The sequence below is a fragment of the Pleurodeles waltl genome, chromosome 12, assembly GCF_031143425.1.
Source record: "Pleurodeles waltl isolate 20211129_DDA chromosome 12, aPleWal1.hap1.20221129, whole genome shotgun sequence".
Lineage (NCBI taxonomy): Eukaryota > Metazoa > Chordata > Amphibia > Caudata > Salamandridae > Pleurodeles > Pleurodeles waltl.
In genome coordinates this window covers 69,400,110-69,422,067 of record NC_090451.1, presented here as the reverse complement: position 1 = coordinate 69,422,067, position 21,958 = coordinate 69,400,110, and the positions used below count along the sequence as shown (strand labels likewise).

General features: G+C 43.6%; 1 protein-coding gene across 4 annotated transcripts in view; it reads left to right on the top strand.

Moving 5' to 3' along the window:
* Positions 1–827: 827 nt before the first annotated feature.
* The window catches only part of HMG20B (high mobility group 20B), a 37,422-nt gene continuing 16,291 nt past the window's right edge, over positions 828–21,958 (top strand). The window contains exons 1-6 of one of the 4 annotated variants that reach the window (XM_069216721.1): positions 828–957; positions 7,383–7,445; positions 8,262–8,364; positions 13,225–13,428; positions 13,863–13,983; positions 21,055–21,107. In XM_069216721.1, coding sequence (XP_069072822.1) covers positions 7,408–7,445; positions 8,262–8,364; positions 13,225–13,428; positions 13,863–13,983; positions 21,055–21,107 — 519 coding nt within the window. In that variant the 5' untranslated portion in view covers positions 828–957; positions 7,383–7,407. Of the gene's footprint in view, positions 958–7,382; positions 7,446–8,261; positions 8,366–13,216; positions 13,429–13,862; positions 13,984–21,054; positions 21,144–21,958 lie in introns of all 4 variants that reach the window. The other 3 variants (XM_069216719.1, XM_069216720.1, XM_069216718.1) reach the window with 3 other exon arrangements.

Here is a 21,958-nt window from a genome sequence, read left to right as displayed (position 1 = left end):
CGCCGTCCCACCTTAGTGAGTTGCCACTGGCAGTTTTCCAGCAAAATGTTGAAGCTGTTAAGAAGGGTGTAGCCATCTGACATGGAGTTAGCATGGTGAGAGAGGAGTTCACGCATTAGGTTGTACAAGAAGTCTTTCATGGGCTTAAAGGTGTTTTACTTTTATGTTTATGTTTCTGGTTGGTAGTAGGATTTGGGATACTGGACTGTTGCTGATTTTGACAAGATGCCAAGGTCGTGACATGTTGCTGGTACTTCTAAATAGTTCTTAAGTTTAAAACGTATTTCAGAGCTGCCTAAATCGGATGATTATTAAGGCAAACAGTGATAATGGATTTGCTACAAAATAATTCTGACAATTGTACTCAAATTGTTTTTCACCATCCACCTCTTGACTGTTCCAGAATAGCAAATCTTAAACAAAGGCCAATTTGTTCCCAAGAAAACCCTAGCGGGAGTGATGTCAGTAAAATCATTCCGTGCCCCACAGTTACATTAAAATTGTCGCCCTACTATGCATCATAGCATGCCCGGTATAGTGTTCAATAATTTGGTTTCCATAAGCAAGAGCACCACAGCGCAGGAGACTGAGAAGACAGCACCATTTGATAAATAACAGCGGCTAACGCACCGAGCTACTTCTTCCGGAGCACCTGGAGGATACTTCCGGAATAGCAGCGGGCAGAGGGCTCTCTTCCGTTGCAGCCAGACGCCCCCTTCCGGTCTACCAGCAGTAGCGGTTTCTTTAGAGCAGGAGGCGGGGGTCTGATGTTCTTAACCAATCAGAAGGCTCGCTGGGAAGTCCGGTCACAAAGACCCTCCTCGCCCCGCCCCTTCGCCGGTCAATCATCCTAATCCCAGCTCTTTATTACCTCCCTTCGCCTTCGCATAATAAAGTTGTTGAGGTTCGGTGTCAAATACGAAGCAATCGGAGTTTTTGAGATTTTCTGTTGGGAAGGTAAGGCTCAAACTCTGGAGCATCTCCCCATTCCGCAGGTGAGCATGTATGCTATTTGCCTTTTTCTCCCCTTCTTCCGTGCAGTATGGGGGTGTCTCGGTGTTGTCCCTCAGACAGTTGATATCTCAGGGGGCTTAAGGGTCCATAATGATAATAAACCGTTCACTCGTAGCTAAGATATTTGAAATGTGATAGTCCTCTCTCCACTAGTGAAATAAACGTATTAATTAATACTGTCTCTATAATTTAGGATTACTTTTTTGAGCGAAATGACCTCATCTTCCATGCCTGGAAATTGTGGAAGTCACTCCACATTTTAGCAGACTGAATACTCCCTTCCAGCTTGCGTTTTTTTTCAAAGTGAGAAATAAAATAATCGTCCAAAAGTTAGAACAAGTGAGGAACTTTTTTGTCCTTCTTTGCTTTTTACTGGTGTGAGAACAAGGCAAGAATAGATAAGCCAATCTGGTTTGTGGGGATTTCACTCTGGGTAAAGCACGTGATCATAGGGAGAACCACTAGAATTATCTGGCAGGGAAGCACTGAATTATGTGGTATGGATGACATTTAGCAAAATGAGGCAAATTATGTGGCTGGTTTAGGAAATTACGTAATAATTAGGTGGCACAAAGCAGCACATTTTTATATTATAACTCACATATTTTGTACTTTAAAAAAAATTGTAGTATTGCCTGGGGCAAACAAAATTGCCTCATTCGTACCAGTTTAATAAACAAATAGAGAAATGAATGAAGGATGACCAAGTAACCTTTGCAAAGGGCCTTCCACTATGCACAAACACATCACTGTTTTGTAATTTGTGATCCGGTTAAACTAGAAACATTTTTTGTGTGAAAATCTGCAGAATATGAAGCTGTTGATGAATGATGTGGAAAATCCATAATTGGGGTCAAATAGGCCATAGCTGCAGAATCACATAATTCCAGTGGCCTTGGTTTTTAGGGATTAGAGGGGCCACATGATGGGTCACGCTGACCACTGTACTGTTAAGGAATATTTCTAGGATTCCAAACATCAACTCATGTTTTAAGCAAGCATCAGCTGTCTGAAGTCTAAGGCTCACTGCATACCACTTTAGATGTGGCCATCTCCAAGACAGATCTGTATTCGAAAGAACCATTTGCAGCATGTTTCATGGTAGAGTTGATTGTCAGCGGTTGCATTCTAAAGCTTAGGGTCACAGTTTTATTGAAGTCGCTCTAAGCATTTTCACTTCAGTTTGGCGCAAGTCTCCCATCTCATAAATTTTATAATTTGAAAACTTTAGTGAACTAGTTCCTGTCTTCACTCTCTTAAGCACACATGTGCAGTATATTTGATTTGCAGGTTCCTTGTAAATTTTGTAATAGTGAGCAATATCTATTAATGTTCTCATTTGTTTTTCAATTGAGTTCATGGAAACCTTGAGAACATACATGTTTTTTTTCTGCAATGTGGATTTTTTTAATAGGCCGTAAAGCCACTGTCCGTATCATGTTGTGCTTTAGAATTATTTAGGGTGTGGCACTATAATATGATAAAGGTGAAAAAAGTTTTTGTGCTTAAGGAATTTGAAGCCAGATGTACAAAGGATTTTTCTGCTTGCAAACTGCCTGATTCACAGAATTAGGCCTTTTGTGACCAGAAAAATGCATTTTGGCATGCATAAAGCCCTATTTGTGATTTGGTAACCTGTTACAGAATCGCAAATTGGCTTTGCGATTCAGTATTAGAAAGGGTGTGTGTTTAGGGTGTCCCTTCCTAATAACGAACCGCAGTGGTATGTGCGAATGTTTTGCAACAAAAATGCAGTTGCAAAACATTTGCATTTTACCACCAACTTTAGATTGGTGGTAACGCAATCATAAATTAATGTTTGTGAAAACATTTTTTTAAGAGCAGACAGTGGTCCCACGGACCACTGCCTACTATAAAAAAAAATGAAAAGAAATGTTTTAATTTTTCTTTTATAAAACACATCCCATTGCATCGCTTATTTAAAAGCAATCACAGACGTTGGTGGTCTTCTGACCCCAGCAGACCACCATACTTGTGTGATTTTTAGCGATTCCCAATAGGTCGCAAATCGTGACCTACCTCATTAATATTCATGATGTAGGTCTATTTGAAATCCACTGGGACTCACACAATGTTTGAAACACACATTTGTACATCATGGTTTGCAATTACTAAAATTACTAATTACTAAAATTCATTATTTGGTAATCGTACTGGATCATTTCCTCACCTACAATTCGGGATTCTCTTTACATCATAGGTGATTGTCTCTCTGGTGGAAGTGCAGACTAGGGCACCTTTGCTTTCATTTTGAGTGTATACTGGGTTATAGCACCATTCCAGTTTTCCTGGTCAGAGTGAGCCATAACTTGTTTTACTCGAATCTGCACACCATATTGCAGCATATTTTGCCTATTTTTGGGAAGTCTGTGCAGGATTAGAGGTCCTGGGGGTTTGCAGGCAATTTCTTGTGCTTGTAGGTGCATGGGCTTCTGTATCTGTGTAGTTTGTGCAAGTAACATTTGGCTCCACTCCTGAATGTCAGTAACTCATGGATGGTCCAATACTGATACATGATGATTCTCACAAACCACCTCTGTTCTTAGTCGCAGAGTATCCATTTGGAAATGCCTCTAAATAAACATTACTTTTTGATTTGGTTCAGGCAAATGGGCCTGGGATATACACCATTTGCAGCAGTTATTTTTTTCTTGTGTGGTAACCCACTAAACTGTTCTTCTGATCCCACAAAGTCTTTACAGATTTACCTCTGAATATCTGAAAGAAAGGATGCAGATAAATGATCTGTCCTAGAACTATTTTTTGTGAGCCAGTGCTCTTGAGACAACATAAACACACAAGGACAGAACAGGGATCGAAGTTTTCATCAGTAAATAGAGACATGGTTGTTCAGATCTCCTCACATTTGGGAAAGATTTTAAAAGCATTCTTTTCTAGCAGGGAAACTTGTGCGTTTAATAAATTGCAGATAACATTGAACCTCAAGGCAAACTATTTCCATAGTCTGCAGTTACTCTTCAGGTGTGGCATAGATCTGGCCATCCGGGTACAACGTTCAGCACGCCCGCTTTAGGGGTATTAAGTGAGTTGAATAAGATTCTCACATAGTAGCATCCCCAGCTTTATGTTAGCCTGCTTTGTTCATGTGACTCCTGCTCTTGTTGTTGATTCTGTTAAAGAAAGGATTGACAGTATGGGTAAAAATGCATCACATTGTCTAATCGGAGTGTGCTAGTAGGAAGCACAAATCTCATCTCAACTGGCCCTGGGTCCAGCCGCAGTAGAGGTGGGGCTACTGCGCCGTCTTCATCCCCTCCCGCCATGTCGGTTGTAGATGGTGAAACGTGCCTCCTGATCTGATTTACAAGAGGCAAAGAGGACTGCTTGGTATTAAAGAGTTCTCAACCTCCGCAGTTAGATTCTAGTCAATCTCTTGGACTTCTCAACATCTTATGAAGAGTGAAAAGTACCTTCATTTTATTCACTTCAACAGGTGCCTATTAAGGCTCTTTTCCTTTTTAAGTCGAGTGCACAAGTGCTCTGACCTGTTGTAATCTATCTGTGGGCTCTTACCCACGCCTGTCGCACGCCCATCACTTTCACTTGTTCGTGGACTTGCCTTTCAAAAATCCTTTGTTATCATTGGTAAATGCTTTACGTTTGTCTCTCCTTGGGGCGGTTTTGTTACCGCCTTTGACATCAACCCTGTTACATGGATAATTGCACGTTTGCTGATACGTTTGGCTGCAAGCAAACTTCTTTTCTTTTTGTGTCTCTCCTTTGCGCTCAAGCTCATGGCGGCCATGGTGCTTTGAATCAGCTCACTTATGTCAACTGTTTTACTTTTCGATTTCAATTTAAGTGGCAAGAAAAGTCCAGTTAGGAATTTACAACGTTAACAGCTCTAACTCGAGCAGACGCAAGACCCATTGCAGTGGAACGCTTGTGTCTTTTGTTACTTTGTTTGTTTGTTTTTGTTTAAGCAGCATGCTTTCAGCAGATTTTTTAATATTTTAAATTTGCAGCTTGTTCAGTATCAAGTAACATGCCCTTGTAGAGCACATTTCATAATCAGCAATGCAGGAAACGTTTCATTAGTTGATGCCTATAGAGTCATCTGTAAAAATAATACTTTTTTCAGACAAATCAGAGTTTGGACCCGTCATTGGCTTATGAAATCACAGTTGGGAGTGGGTTAGAATCATCTTGTTTAAAGTGTCAGTTTAGAAATATAGCAGGGAGATGAACAACTCTTTGTATCATTCAGTTATATACCTTCATCTAGGCACAAGGTCAGCACAAAGAGGGAACAGCATCTATTGTGTTCCGAGAACATAGGAAGGAAACCCTCTCTCTGCACTTCCTGTCCCAAAATGGATTCGCATGACTGTCCGTCTCATTGTCATAGTGTGGAGATAAAACCCTACCAGGGAATTATTTGCAGTGGAAGCCTAACTCCAGGAAGCTAAATTTGCTCATCCTATAATGGGTAAACAAAGTAAATGAAACCTCTTTTACATACAGCAATTTCCCTTCAAAGTGATATCCAGTATACTGAGCAGGAAACACCAGTAGCAGGTTGGTGGCACTCATGGCTCGTTAAATTATTGCAGGTTCTATACATCAGCTCAGTTTTGCTCTGTACGGTTTCTAAGAGACTGACACTTTCCTGTTTAGTGTTGTGAATGTCTGTAACTCACTAATCCCTCAAAGAAGAGATTTGATGGTATTTTCACTATTAAAGTCGAAGCTACTTAGCTTTGCAGTGTGTCTCGTTAGTGAGCTTGCATTGGCTATTTGCAGGCTCCACGCCTTGTTATGTGATGTACCAAAGTAATTTCCACTGAATTTGGAAAGACGCAGAGCTTGTTTACTAGGAAAGGAGCACCGTCCGTCTCCCGTGGACAACTGGTTTCTGGGTAGAGGTGGTAAGTGTAAGATTTTGCATTGTTCCCAAGCAAGGGGACCGAACACACATCTTTTTGAGGTTAAGGATTGATCCTAATCCTTTCTAGACTCCCAAAAATACCTCTGTTTGGACCTGACTCAGGAAAGGTGTAGTTTTTCGTTGCCCCTCACCCAGTTGACAGTAGACCTTGAGTCTGTATGTCTGCTTGCTTGTCTCTAGACTTTCCCCTTGCCAACATTTCCCCGTTTTAATATACATAGAACAATTTTCAGTGCAGCAGTCATTGAGGACCCTTGCCACAGATGGAAATAAGTTGTGGGCATGCACATTTGTACTGCAGATCATTCACATTTTACTTTTGAGGACTCGGACTCCTGTTGTGTATCATTTTTCAAGCAGTCCCATGCACAGTAGGAACGATGATGTACTATTGTACATGACCTCGAACATACATTAATCTTCACTCTCTGTTGTTCCCTTTCTCAGAAGCAAGCATCCCTGTGTTTAACATAGATAAACATGATCCTCTCAGCTTGAACTCTAATGCCAGCCTGTCACCTGGATAGTGCAGGGAATCCGGGGTACAAGCAATGGTTCTCTTGAGGTCGAAGATTCCCCCTTCTATTCTCTGTCTGTGATCTGTCTCCCATGCAGACACACATAAACAGAGAAACAGACAGATGCACACAAACGCAGACTCCAAAGCTGACAGACTGACACATACACGCTTATAGACACACCCATTGAAGCACACAGATAGTCTGGAAAACTGAATAAGAGACTGATTGCCACACCAAGACAACATGCTATCACAAATGGAAGGATTGACACACGCAGTCATACAGACAGACACCGGCAAGTACACTGCCGAAAACACTGAAAGACAGACTGACACAGGAAGACTGACAAACAGGCTTGTGCACAGACACGCTGCCCCAGACAGACTACCAGGCAGATACAGACTGGCTGGCAATCATGCACAGGCTGATGCACACCCTTGACTACCAGAGACATCAAAGCACACAGACTGATACAGACCTGCGGACACACACACACACACACTAGCACAGACTAATTTGGTCAGACAGACTGATACACATGCTGACACACTGGCTGATAACTGTCATGTAAAGAGAGTGGTACAGGCTGACTTACACCGTCCAGCTCCTACACACCACACTGACTGACACAGTCAGATGGACTGTCAGACACAGACAGGCAGGTAGGCAGAGACACGCTATCTTGCACACACATGCACATACAGAATATTGTTCATCCAAAGAGAACCCTCAAGCGCAACACGGAATTTAGAAACAAAGAAAAGCTTTTACTGTCATGGTAGTGGCTGCGGTGCCACATTCTTTTCCACTTGTGGGTTATGTGGTTAGAGTGGTGAGACGTGAGTGCTAAGAGCACCACCGTAAGACATCAAAAATACATTTAGACACTTTGTCACTTTATTTTGTTTCCCTTGTAGAACAGAGAATCAGAATCTACTGGTGATGTCTCAGGGCGTGAAGCAGCTGGCCGCGGGGCTTTTGTAAGTACAGCTCCATCTCCCAGTTGTGTGGCATTGACTTCTTTAATAACGTGCAATGGGCTGTTAGCTGCATGTAGAGCTTTGTGTTTCCCTCACTGCTTTTCTGAATGGCGTAGGCACTTTGTATCTGTTTGCCTTCATGTGTGGAGGACATGGCCCCTGTATATGTAAATGAGGCTGAGGATGGTGGAGGTAGCAGCGGCGGCTGTCACTGAATGCGGGTGGGGGTGCGGGACAGGAGGTGTGGGAAAAGAGGCTTACTTTTGGGGGAGATGCAGTCATCTCCCCTCTGTCGTTGTCCTCTTCCTGTTCCGGGGTGACCACAGGTTCCCAGCCAATCACGATGTTGCTGTATCCAGCATGCCAGCAACGTCATGATTGGTCTGAGCGGCCTGCTTTGCCGCTCAGACTGGGAGTGGGAGCCTAGGCATGTTCTCCACTCGGCTGTGCAATACAGCCGGGTAGAGAACATGCAAAGTGAGCATGTCTGTTTGGCCGTCCCAACATGGCCGGCCAAACAGACATGCACACTTTATGCTGAACAAACCCTTCATCCAGCCCTCCTCCGGCCCAGCCCCACCCGTTCTCCCAGGAAAAATAAAATGATGATAACGTACAGTTATTATCCTTTTATTTTTCCTTTCCCCACAATCCAGTGGGGCAACACTCCTCCGCCTTAGCGAAAGAGCTGCCCCTAGAAGGTAGTAAGCAGGTGCATTGAGTTTTCAGTGTCAAAGCATCCACAATAGCCTCCTCCTAATCTTCTTTGGATTTGTGTGTTTTGCTCTCCCCTTTCATTATTTTCTGTGATTTTAGAAACCCTGTTGGCAGGTCTGGTTCGACTGGAGGCTTCCTCGTGGCCATTAAACAGGAGAAGTGTGATGTGGCTAAAGCTGTTCCTGAGAAACCGCCTGAAGAGGTGAGCGCAGCCATGTTTGTTTTGGGAAACAGGGAGGGCAAATGTTTACCTCCTCTTTGTACAAGACCACCTAATCCTGCTGGGAGCCCTTAGATGACTAGAAACACTCCTTTTCCTGATATTTAAGACTCTGTGTACTTCTGTACGCGTAGACATAAACTCTCATTGGCTGGCATTTCATTTTATCCACACTTTATAGCAGCAGGTGAAAATGGCATGAAGTCAATACATTATTTGCATATTAAAACCCACTGGTGATCTGTAAAATGGGTTAAGCAGGCATTACAAACCTGGGAGTGCTTAAGATGCATAGAGGCTTCAGTACTGTGCTAATAAAGCACTTCACTTGCTACACTGTATATTCTTTCAACTGCATCCCCAGAGTCTTTGATTTAGTCCAAGATCCTCTACCATGCCACAATTTATTTCTGCACCACTTGAGGTATTTGCACATCAGGGTTGTCCGTTTTCTTCAAGTTATCCCTCATGGCAGTCATTTATAGTAATTTTTATTCATCGTTTTAGTGTTGGAAGAGGCAGGTCTGAAGAAGGTGTGTCATTTAGCATTTTTAGCCTTGTCTTGCCTGAATGGAATAGCACAGTTATTCTTTGTAGAGGTGCTGTGCAGATGTCTAGTGGTGGGCTTGATTTAGTCTTGTTCAGCCAGACCGCTGAGCTGCCGGTGCACCAGACGACCCACTGTCACCACATTGTCAGAGAAATGCCCACTTATTGTCAAGATTCCTATCTCCATGGTGGTTCTACCTCACACCAGCAGGTGTGTGTTACTTCGGTAATAGGGACCGCAAAAGCTCGAAAGAGTAGGGGCACAAGTGTGGCGCAGCATGCATCACATTAGGGGTGGGGCCTGTGCTACTGTTCAAAAGCATACCAAATGGTATCCGAAAAGTATATTCACAGTAAAGCTAAGGCAAAAAAAATAAAATAACACGAAAAAATAATAAAACATAAAAATAAAGCAACAACGGACAAAACACCAACATTAACCTGAAAAGTAAAGCAATGAAAAATAAAAACACAGACAAAATGAAAACAACACAAACCTCTGTTTAATGACACTACACTCATTGCCTTTAACATCAAATTAATTGGGTACAACTGTGTCTGCCGGAGTCCCACAGGCTTCTTGGAATACTGATCAACTCTAGTCCTAATGCCTGAATAAGTATATGAATAAGCTTGTGTGTTTCTGTCTAAGAGTACTGAAGTTCGTGACCCAATAGTTCACCTCCGTGGTGGCTGTGGGCGTGGTAGGTCTTTGGCACTTTGCCCTCCTCCTCACCTTTTCTCTTACGTCTGTGTGCGTTTCCCTACCACTAACGTTGGGGCGATGTCTCCCACATAATATGGTTGGTTTTAAACTGTGAAGGTGTACTACATACTTACATAAAGGCTGTTTGGGCACAGTTACAATTACATACCACTCTATTTGATGACTGTAAACTACAACTAAGTTAGGATTCTGGTCATGATGAATTGCCATGATCATTTGTGATGTTAAACAAGCAAGAAACATGTCGACCTTCTTTTCACTCATTACCACTTGAGCCAGTCTGGAACATTTCATCCACTCATTGGCTAGCACGCTATTACACATAGGGGGTCATTACAACCCTGGCGGATGGCGTAGAACCGGCGGTAAGACCGCCAACAGCCTTGCTGTCTAACCTTGGTGTATTATGACCATGGCGGTTACCGCCATGGTCAACCGCCGGTTCTCCGTCCCGCCCGCCAGGGCGGAGACGACCGCCGGGCTGGAGACCTGGGTCTCCAGCCTGGCGGCCGTCAGTATACCGCCGGCGGTATTTGGACCCGGCTTACCGCTGTGGATTTCCAGCGGTTTCAACCGCCATGAAATCCATGGCGGTAAGCACTATCAGTGCCAGGAAATTCCTTCCCTGGCACTGATAGGGGTCTCCCCCACCCCCACCCGACTCCCTCCCCTACACCCCCCACCACCCCTGCCACCCCCCCAAAGGTGGCAGGGCCCCCCTCCCCACCCCAACCCCCAACATAACATTTCTCACACACACCCGACACGCATGCAGGCACCACCAACACACACACGCACACACCCCGACATACATGCCTACATCCACACACACAGTCAGACACGCACACCCACATTCAAACATACACGCACACATCCATACAGACATACCCACAGCCATACATGCACTCATTCCCATACACACAACACCCCCGCAAGCATACACGCACTCACACACCCCCTCTACGTACACACACGCACACCCCCAAGCACGCACATAACACACAACACCCCCCACCCTCCTCCCCTAACGGACGATCGACTTACCTGGTCCGTCGATCCTCCGGGAGGGGACGGGGCCATGGGGGCAGCTCCGCCGACACCACACCGCCAACAGAACACCGCCACGGCGAATCACAGGACGTGATTCGCTGGGCGGTGTTCTGTTGGCGTGGAGGTGGAGCAACCTCCACTTCCCCGCCGCCCGCAAGTATGGCTGTTGGCGGCTCTCCGTCGGAATAACGACGGAGAGCAGCCAACAGTCATAATACGCAGAGCGGCAAACCACCTGCACAGGCGGTCTTCCGCACGGCGGTCCCTCGGCGGTCTTGCAAAAGGACCGCCGAGGTCATAATGACCCCCATAGTTTTTAATGATAACAAGGGCACCTGCATATTAAAGAAGATTAGGGATCCCTTAGTTATTTGTAACTTCACTTTCCATCCGTCTACTCGCATCAGAACCCTGTACGTTGCACATCACGCTTCACATCTGTATAATATGAAAGAACTCCGGCAAAGGAGCTGCCCGATGACAAAGCATGGCACCCTTTTGAGGGCTCTTGCTCCTGAGCAATCAGACTCTAATCTGATGACTCGGGCTATTGCCGGCACAGATCCTCGTTCCCTCTTCTCTCTCTTCCCAGGAACTGCATACTCTTTATACTGTCATATCCTATTTTTTATATATTGTGTAATGGTTCACTAGACCAGTGGTTCTTAACCTCTTGGCTTCTGTGGACCCCTTATGAATCATTATTGGATACTGAGTGTGTCACTGTTGGAAGCCGGGGACACCCAGGCTAAGCAGTTTCAATGATTTGTATCGCCAAAACTATACACAAAAATACAAACCAGTATAAACCAAACTAATGCTCAAGTACTGAAATTGTTTATGTAATTCACAATCAAATAGAGAAAAGTGTTCAAATTTTCAATTCTGCTTCCTTATTTGTATATATTTTCTTAATTTTAGTGGATTCAATGTAATATTTAATTTTGTAAAACAGATACACTGAGTAGGCCTTGCGGACCCCCATGGGTCCTTGGGCCGCAGGTTAAGAACCACTGCACTAGACTGTCTCCAACAGAGGGGTTCAAGACATGAGTGCTGTTACCTTATGTGGCTATCCGAAACTGGAGCACAGTTTTCACGGTTCACATTTAATTTGATGTGCAGGAGATTTTCATGTTGCTCAGCTCAACCTTTTACATGCTTTTCATGTGCATGATTGCACAGATGTGCCAGTGGCAGAAATACTTTAAAAAGGCAGCCCCCACCCCTTAGTTTCTGGTGGTGGCCAAGCTACCTGACCCCCTTAGTTGCCTCGGTATCCCACTGAAATGGATTTAAAAATAAAAACTCAGACAAGAAAAACTTGCTGGAATAACATATGTATTGCCCAACCTTTTGAAGCAAGAGATACGTAATTAAAAAAAAAAATATTGCACCCCAGTGCAGTCCGAACCATGTGCTCTTCTCTCATTTTTGGCAATGGGAAATACACAGCACCATTTTTTATGAAAATATCGAGGCTAGTGGTTCATTTGTTGACGTTTGAACTTTGAGAACTGGATTCCAGTTCTGGCTCTGGCACTTGACCTGACATTGTGTCACTCTGGGAATAGCTTGTTTATCTTCTGGTGCTTTAAATTGTTAGCGCTGGGAAACCCATGGTACAGCGCTCTGCGTAGCGGTACAGTAAACTCTTGAGGTATTTTGCATCCCTATAACGACCTGCGTTCTGTAAATCATTTTCCACCAGACTGCACACCTTATGTGCAGTAAATTCATTTCAGAGGTACTTTTCCTGTGGTGGTAGTTCCTTCCTGCAAGGCATCTCAGCCCTTGACTGATTCACCACCGCATATTGCACATTTGGAAATTGATCCCCCAGATCTCAATCATTAATTGAAGAATTTGCGCTTGACTAAGAAGTTTTGTTCCTTTTTTCATTGGGTGGCAAGAATTATTGAAAATACTAATTTAAATTTGCGTGTAAGTGGATAAAGCGTAGTTAGTAAAGAACCCTCTGCCGAGATTGGTTGCCATCTTGGTAGTGATGATTGAAACTTTCATACTAATAAAAATGAAATAAAGTGAGTACAGTGGAGTTGTATAGTTAAACAGATGTTATTTACAGTGTCATAAATGGCAACTTTACTCTCCCAAGTGTTATGTAAGCAGTTGTGATTATTCCCATGGACCTTTAAACTTACTCTCTTTGTGAGTGTCCAGTTCAAATATTTATCATTTTATTTCTTGTTATCCATTTATTTGTCTTCAATGCCCCTCATAAAATTCTACAATTCTTTTCAAAGGCTTTGAATATCAAAACATCTCCACCTGACGCAAAACAGTCCTTTGTCCACTGTTCTGAAGTTGACAGGTACCTTTATTAAGTGGGGGTTGCAGAAAATTATGAAATCTGTTGAATCTGCTCCTGCAGAATCACAGAAGCCTGTTGAACATCTGAACTTCGCTGTGGACAGGCGGCTGATATATAACTTGTAACTGATTATTGCACGTATTTGATGTGCTGTTGTCATTGTTCCCTTTGGGGAGTGAAGCCGGTGAAGAAGAGAGGATGGCCTAAAGGCAAGAAGAGGAAGAAGATCCTGCCCAATGGCCCCAAGGCACCAGTAACTGGTTATGTGCGCTTCCTAAATGAGCGCCGTGAGCAGATCCGCATGCAGCACCCTGACCTGCCCTTCCCGGAGATCACCAAGATGCTAGGGGCTGAGTGGAGTCGTCTGCAGCCACCAGACAAGCAGGTAAAGCAGGATCCCTATTGGTGTTTAACTGAGAGCACAGAATTGTCCTTACGATGGGTCCCCCCTGGGATAGTGGGTAGGGATCTCATAGTTTCTGCATGTACACTGACTAGAGTTGCATTCATCCCTGCCTGCATATCATGTGAATGGAAACTTGGGCTCTCCATATAATATGAAGGAATTGTAGAATGTAGGAACGGATGATCCTAGAATATGAAAGCGAAAAGAATGTGTCTCTAATGAGTAACCATTACACCACTGGTCATCAGACCATAGGACTCCAAGATAATATAGAATTATTATACTGCACAATGCCTTCAATGTTTTTTGCTTGGTTTGAGCATTGGTGGTTAATTGAATGACCAATATTCTGTGTTCAGTTCTTTGGAGTATTATCTTTAGTTCAAAGCCACCAACAGCACTTTTGTTTTCAGAGGTACCTGGATGAGGCTGAGCGGGAGAAGCAGCAGTATATGAAGGAACTACGCGAGTACCAGCAGTCTGAGGCCTTCAAGATGTGCTCAGAGAAGATCCAGGAAAAGAAGATTAAGAAAGGTCTGAACATTTTTTTTATTTCTGGAGTTCTAAGATGCATTTTTGGGTATGAATGACTCTAGTTCAGAGAGTCTGGACATAAAACATTGTTAGGAAAGTGAATGTTGTTGTTGAGAAAAGTGCAAATATGTACGAGTTAATATATGTGTTTTATTGGGTTGGTGATTTTATGGAGTCAGGTAAGAGCTCAAAGCAGCCACCCACAAACCCTCAAAAAGAGTGATGTTAGCCCAGGCTACTCCAGGCACTGGCTCTAGGTCAGGTTATACCACCTATGTAAATCTCCTAGACTGGCTTTGAATGATCCAGTCCCGATAGACTTCACAAATTCGCTTTAAAATGTGTTTTGTTTTTTTTGTCTTTTTTGCTCTGGGGTCAGGGTGTCTCTATCCTGGCCCCTTTTCCTTTTTTTGTGTGTTTTTTTTTTTTTTGGACTCGGCTGAAGCTGATTCCCAAGATGGCTACTAACACTTCCTGGTTGAAGTGTTGGCATCCAAACAGAGCTCTGTATTTCCCTGAACGAGCTTGTCATTATTCGTGAAGTCGTCGCGCAAACAGATATTCAAATTTATTTTCCCTTTAATTTCTCAAAAACTACTGAAAGGATTTACATCAAATAAGCGAGAGCACAATCTGTGTACGGAAAGCTTGCTTTCTGCTAAATTTGGTATAATTCCGTCTAGTGGTTCGGGCTGAACAAAGGTCCTATGTGAATTAACATGGGAAACAACTTTTTTACCAGCAGGTAATATATATATATATATATATATATATATATATATATATATATATATATATATATATATATATATATATATATATAATGGCAATTGATTAAAGATGAGGTGGTGACCGAATGATTGTGAGGTTAGCGGTTTTAATATGTGGTGGGTTGAACTCCACTGTTTAAATACACTAGAACTGTGAGAGTCTGGCCAGTCGAAGGCTCTGGCTGAAACACGTCACAATTTTTCCTTGCACCCTGCAGTTTATGGATTGATCTGAGAAAATAAAGAAGTTCTGAACTTGGTGGTGCTGCTGGTTCTTTCTGCAGCTCTCTCTGGGGAGTAACTACTGGGATGATGCTGTGGAGGAACACTTGTTCGATCAAAATATATATATATATGTGTTCAATGGCATGTGTAGCTGCAGATACACATGCTTTGCATAAGTCCGACATCTAGTGTTGGGCTCGGAGTGTTACAAGTTGTTTTTCTCCAAAAAAGCTTTTTCAAGTCACGAGATCGAGTAACTCCTTCTCTCGTGATAGCGCGCATGCGCATCAAGTCCTTTGTTAGATTGTTTGTTTTCTTTCCGCTGTCGGGTTCAGACGTGTTCCCACTTGCTCCGTTAGATCTCAATACTATCTTTCCTTTAAACGTCAGTATTGTTCTCGAACTATACTATACTTGAACCGATTGTAGCATCTAAATCGAATAACAGCCCTTTTCGGGCGCCCGCTCCCTTCTCGGACCTTCACGGGCCTACTCTGTCACAGGCTCATGGGTCGGACTCCGTTTCTATTCGGCTCTTGGTGCCACGTTAAGTTCCCCTACACAGACCAGCACTCGGTGTGTGACCTTTGCCTCTCTCCGAACCACAAAGAAGAGACCTGCGAGGCGTGGCGATCCTTCCGCTCCAAGAAGACTCTGGGGCAGGAGAGTATGTCGGCTGGAGATTGCATTGAATTCGACCGAACAAATGCCCAACATTTTCGGTGAGGAACAGGCGCAGGCTGCGGTTTCCATCGCAGACTCTGATTCCGAACGTGACTGAGATGGGGACAACCAAGTTATTTCTGCAGCGCAAAATGTGAGTACGCCAGCCCCTTCCCATCACCAAAAACATCCCAAAAAGTTGACAGAAATGGTTTGGGGTCCCCCACTGCTTACCAGCCATGGTCGGGCCCGAAATTTACATCTTGATGACTGGCCTTCGGGTTTGCCGTTGAAGAAGGCCAAAATGCGTTTGACCGAACGCCTGTTCGGGACCGAGTCGCAAGGTGGAGGCTTCTGCTTCGGAACCGAAACGTTTACATACCACCTCGGAGCGGAAGAAGCCAAGCTCCTATTGAGAGCCGAAAAAACTCCCATCTGCTTCAGAGTCCACTTTTTCTGGGCCGATTAAAGCAGACAGTCATCACGCGTTCGGGGGACACACAACTATTGGAAGCATATATGTTCCATCTACAGAGAAATCAGCAGGCATTAGGCCCATACTTGAAGTAATCGACCCTAAACAAAAGAAAAATACAGATTCAAAAAGACATTGGGAAAATTATTGCCTCTCCTCCTTCAACCACAAAAAGGAAGCTGTCTTTCCGAGAACGTTTGGAACCTGGGTCTTCACCTGCAAAAATATTTAAGCACAAGGAGAAACCAAAGACAGTACAACAGTCTTCTCCACCGCATTCTCCTCGGCTTCCCACTTCTACACCACCTCATACTCCACCACCTTCACCTGCACAGTATTCTAAGCAGTCTCCTGTTTCTTCACATGGGGAGTATTTGGGCAACAATACTTAGAATGTAGACCCATGGGATGCATATGATTCTGACCCTATCACATCTAATGACCCTGAGCTATATCCCACTAGGCCATTTCCATCAGCAGACACCACAGCCTAAAATCAGGTGCAGATGCACTCGGAACCCATAGAGGATGACTTTCTATTCAACACCCTATCCTGTACGCATAAACAGTACCAATGTTTGCCAATGATACCAGGCATGCTAAAACATGCTGATGATATTTTTAAAGAAACAGCAAAGGCTCACCCAGGGTGGACAAAAAATTAAAAGCTGCACCATCGAATCCACTCTTCATAACACAATTGCCTCCTGATTCTATTGTTGTCAGTGCAGCTGGAATGAGGGCAAACAGTCCACAGGGGATGCTCCCCACCCCCCGACAAAGAAAGCCGCAAATTTGATGCAGCAGGCAAAAGATTGGCAACTCAACCTGCAAATCAGTGGAAAATTGCCAACTCACAACCTCTTTTAGCCAGTACGACAGGGCCCATTGGGACGAGATGCACGAGTCCCTCCAGTATCTCCCTCCGGAACACCAAAAAAGGGCACAGCATGTAGTGGCAGAAGGACAAGCTATTGCCAACAATCAAATAGACCCGCCCTAAATGCAGCAGACACCTCAGCTAGGGGTACAAATACTAGTGATATGATCGGGAGGCATGCTTGGTTGCAGTCCTCAGGATTCAAACCTGAGATACAGCAAGGAGTCCTTAATATGCTGTTCAACAAACAGCAGCTATTTGGACCAGAGGTGGATCCCTCCATAGAAAAATTAAAAAAAGGACTCGGATACAGCGAAACTCAACATCTTTTAGGGGTACTTTCACAAGCCCCAGTTCGGAGGCTGTTTTAAACCCCAAACATCAGAGGCCTCTACATCCCAACAAAAGCAGAGACAACAGTATTAATCTAGGGGGTCTTCCAGAGGATCCTATAAAAGACACAACTTTAGAAGTAGGGGCAAATCCACTGCCACAAGAGGTGCCTCCACCTAATCAAAGCAGTGGCTTTCTCTGCATCCCCACACAGCACACATCTCCTGTAGGAGGAAGACTACAACATTTCTACCATCAATGGCACAAAATTACATCATATCAATGGGTACTGTCAATTATCCACTATGGTTATTGCCTAGAACTCATCTCGACTCCACAAAATATTCCCCCTCGCTCACACAGGCTGTCTCTGGTACACCTTGTTCTACTAAAACGAGGTACAATCACTTCTACTCAAAGATGCAATAAAGGTAGTACCTATCACTCAACAGGGACAATGCGTAACTTCTCTATACTTCCTCATGACAAAAAAGGATGGCACTCTCTCATCAATCCTTGATCTCAGGCCTCAATCACTACATTATCTCAGAGCATTTCCACATGGTCACCCTTCAGGATGTCATATCTTTGTTACAAAAACAAGATTGCATAACAGAATTAGATCTAAAAGATGCTTACTTCCATATTACCATACATCCAGCATGTCGCAAATCATTAAGGTTTGTCATAGCAGGCAAGCACTACCAATTCAAAGTGCTACCCTTTGGAGTAACAACAGCACCAAGGGCATTTACCAAATGCTTAGCAGTCGTTGCAGCATATCTCAGAAGACAGTATATACATGTCTTCCCCTATCAGGACGACTGGTTCATAAAAGCCAGCACCATTCAAATTTGTCAACAACACACACAATACACAATAGATACCCTATACAGTCTAGGGTTCACAGTCAATTACCAAAAGTCTCACCTTCAGCCAGTGCATGTACAACCATATCTGGGAGCAGTTCAGAACACTCAGTCAGCATTAGCTTACCCAAACCCACAAAGAATTCAAGCGTTCCACATTCTCATATACAATCAAACTTACACAGTAAGATTTATTATGAAACTATTGGGAATGATGGCATCCTGCATATTCATAGTGCCCATTGCACGTCTTAACATGAGACCCCTACAACAGTGCCTTTCACAACAATGGTCTCAGGCACAGGGTCAACTTCACGATCTAGTGTTGTTGGACCGCCACACTTACAACTCTCTGCAATGGTGGAATTACAGCAACTTAACAAAAGGGCGGCCATTTCAGGACCCTGTGCCACAGACCACAATTACCACAGATGCATCAGTGACCGGTTTGGGAGCCCATCTCAACAATGTCACGATACAGAGAGAATGGGACTCAATCCAGCAGACTTACCACATAAACCACTTGGAATTGCTGGCAGTGTTCTTAGCACTGAAAGCATTCCAGCCACAAATCACACACAAGACAGTGTCAATAAGAGCAGACAACATGACAGCAGTGTATTATGTGCAGAAACGGGGGAACACACTCATCCCAGTTGTCCCTTCTAGCACAGGCAATCTGGGAGTGGGCAATTCACAATCAAATTCACCTATTAGCAGAGTATATCCGAGGGATACACAACCAACTAGTGGACCTCTTAAGCAGGACGCAACAACAAACACACAAATGGGAGATTCATCGACAAGTAATTCAACAGTAGTTTCACACGTGGGGAACACCAAACATAGACCTTTTCGCAGCAAGCGAAAACTCAAGTTGCCCAAACTTCACATCCAGGAACCCACACCCTCGATCCAAGGGCAATGCCCTATGGATCAATTGGTCAGGGATATTTGCTTACCCTTTTTCCCTCTCTCCCACTAATTCCATTTCTGGTAAGCAAAATCCATTACACTTCCCTCACTATGATACTCATAGCTCCCACATGGGCACGTCAACACTGGTACACAACGCTATTGGATCTGTCAGTAGTACCACATCACAAGCTCCCAAACAGACCAGACCTATTGACTCAAAACAAGGGTCAGATCAGGCATCCCAATCCCAGTATCCTCAACCTGGCGATTTGGCGCCTGAGGTCATAGTTTGGAAACCTACAGCTTCTATCAGAATATATGGACATTCTACAACAAGCACGTAAACCTACAACCAGGCAGTAGTGTTATGCGGCTAAATGGAAACACTTTGTATGTTGCTGTCAACCCCAAAACATTAATCCATTTAAAACATCAGTACAGGATATCGTATGCTATTTGCTTTACATATAAAAAGCAAATCTTGCATATTCATCTATTAATATTCATTTATCAGTAATAGCAGCCTTCTTCCAAAACAGACAGCATACTTCTCTGTTTAGAATTCTTGTCATAAAATCTTTTATGGAAGGTCTTTAAAGAGTTATTCCTCCTACAATTACCCCAGCTCCTGCATGGAATCTTAACGCTGTGCTCACAAGGCTTATGGGCCCGCCATTTGAACCCATGCATTCTTGCACTCTTCAGTTTCTCTCATGAAAAGGTGCTTTCCTAGTAGCAGTTACTTCTTTAAGGAGAGTTGGTGAAATTCAAGCATTCGCTTTAGAGGAGACTTTCTTCCAAATTTACAAACACAAAATAGCACTTAGGACAAATCCGAAATTTCTACCCAAAGTGGTTTCACCATTTCACATCAGTCAGTTAGTAGAATTGCCAGTCTTCTTTCCACAGCCAGATTCAGTTGCTGAAAGAGCTCTCCACACTAAGGATCTCAAAAGAGCTCTCATGTATTATGTAGCTAGAACAAAGGATTTCAGAAAAACTAAACAACACTTTGTGGCTTTTCAACAGCTTCATAAGGGTAATCCTATTTCAAAACAAGGATTGGCCAGATGGATAGTAAAGTGTATTCAAACTTGCTATCTCAAAGCTAAAAGGCAACTATTAGTAACTCCTAAAGCACATTCTACTAGAAAGAAAGGCGCTTCAATGCCATTCTTAGGAAATATACCAATGACAGACATATGTAAAGCAGCCACATGGCTACACACATTTACTAATCACTACTGTGTGGATGTGCTATCTCGCCAACAAGCAAATGTTGTTCAAGCAGTGCTTAAAACACTATTTCAAACTATTCCAACTCCTATGGGCTAGCCATTGCTTATTTTAGGAGGGACTGCTTTTCAGTCTATGCAAAGCATGTGTTTCTGCAGCTACACATGTAATTGAACGGAAAATGTTACTTACCCAGTTTACATCTGTTCATGGCATGTAGTTCTGCAGATTCACATAGAGAGTGCACCTGAATAGTTATAATATGTATGCAAAGATGATTGGCTGTTGTGACTCCGTTAAATAAGGCTAGAGAAGAGATCTCATCTTATTGTCCTGTTTAGGATGCCTTTAATCTTGTTCTAGGTTCAATTACTCACACCAAATTAAAGAAGTAACTGTGGTACAAGTAGATGGTCGTACTACCCGCCCCTAAGGATGACTTTGCATGTGAATTTTAGAAACCTTGTAAATGTTGCATTGTTTAATCAAAGGCAAACTGTCATGTTGTAGTGCTTGAGGTAATGAGCAGATAAAGTAGGGTGATGGGTTCATGGAAGCCATATGAATGATGCAGTCATGGAATATTTTTCCACGGCTACCAAATACACGCATACTGCTGTGATTTGGCCTGATAAATGACTTATTTAAGATTTGCGAGCAGTAGAACCTGCCTTCTAATGTGAAACTTCTTGTGTCATGCAGAGGAAACAGGAATGGAATCGGGGAGCACCCTGCTCAATGGACACCCACATGCAGTGAGTGTGAAGTACCCCAGGCCGCAGTGGTGCAGTGCGAGTGTCTGCTGGTTGAAGAAAGCAGCCTGACCGCCGCAGTGCTTCTTCTGTCTTTTCCCATCGTTTTCCCATGTCTTTGTACAGCTGACCATTTCTTTCCATTCTTTTAGCTTACGCTTGCTCCCTTCTGCCTTCTTATAATGTGTTCTTTTTGTATACTGTTCGCTTTCCTTTTGTGGCCTGTTTCCTGTCCGAGGCTTATTTGTGCTGTCTCTTTCTGTGCCTCTCCTTTTAACTTTACCACTTCTGGGCTTCCTATCTGTGCTCTATGCATCTGCCTCACTGTACTTCTGTAAACCCTTTTTAGGTCTCGCCTACGCCTACAGACACAATATGGTTGTCAAAAGACCTCTTGTTGACCCTACCAAATATTACAGTAGTCTCTGGGACTGTCCATTGCATACCCTTGGTTTTATTTTCTGTCATTCTCATTTGCTTGCTGCCTTTTCACTCAGTTTCCTTCCTTTTCTTGTGTTTGTCCTGCTCCTGGAGCATAGCTCCTTTACCATCATTTTAACTGGATAATCTGTATCCTTCCACTGGTTGCATGCAGGAAACTGCTGTTTTGTTTCATTTGAGCACTCCATGCATGTGGATATGTTTTCTCACACACTCCCTCGTGTGTTACTTCCACCCTCAAATCCTTCCTGTGCTTTCCGTACTGCTTCCACGCCCAGCTCATCTATTACTTGCCTGCTCCTCTTTGTCTGGTATTTATTGGTTTAAAACCACCAAACACAAACTTCTCACTGCTTCCCCTTCCCTGACCCCCGCACAGAAGCATTTACTTTTTAGCTGCCTCCCTCCAATCG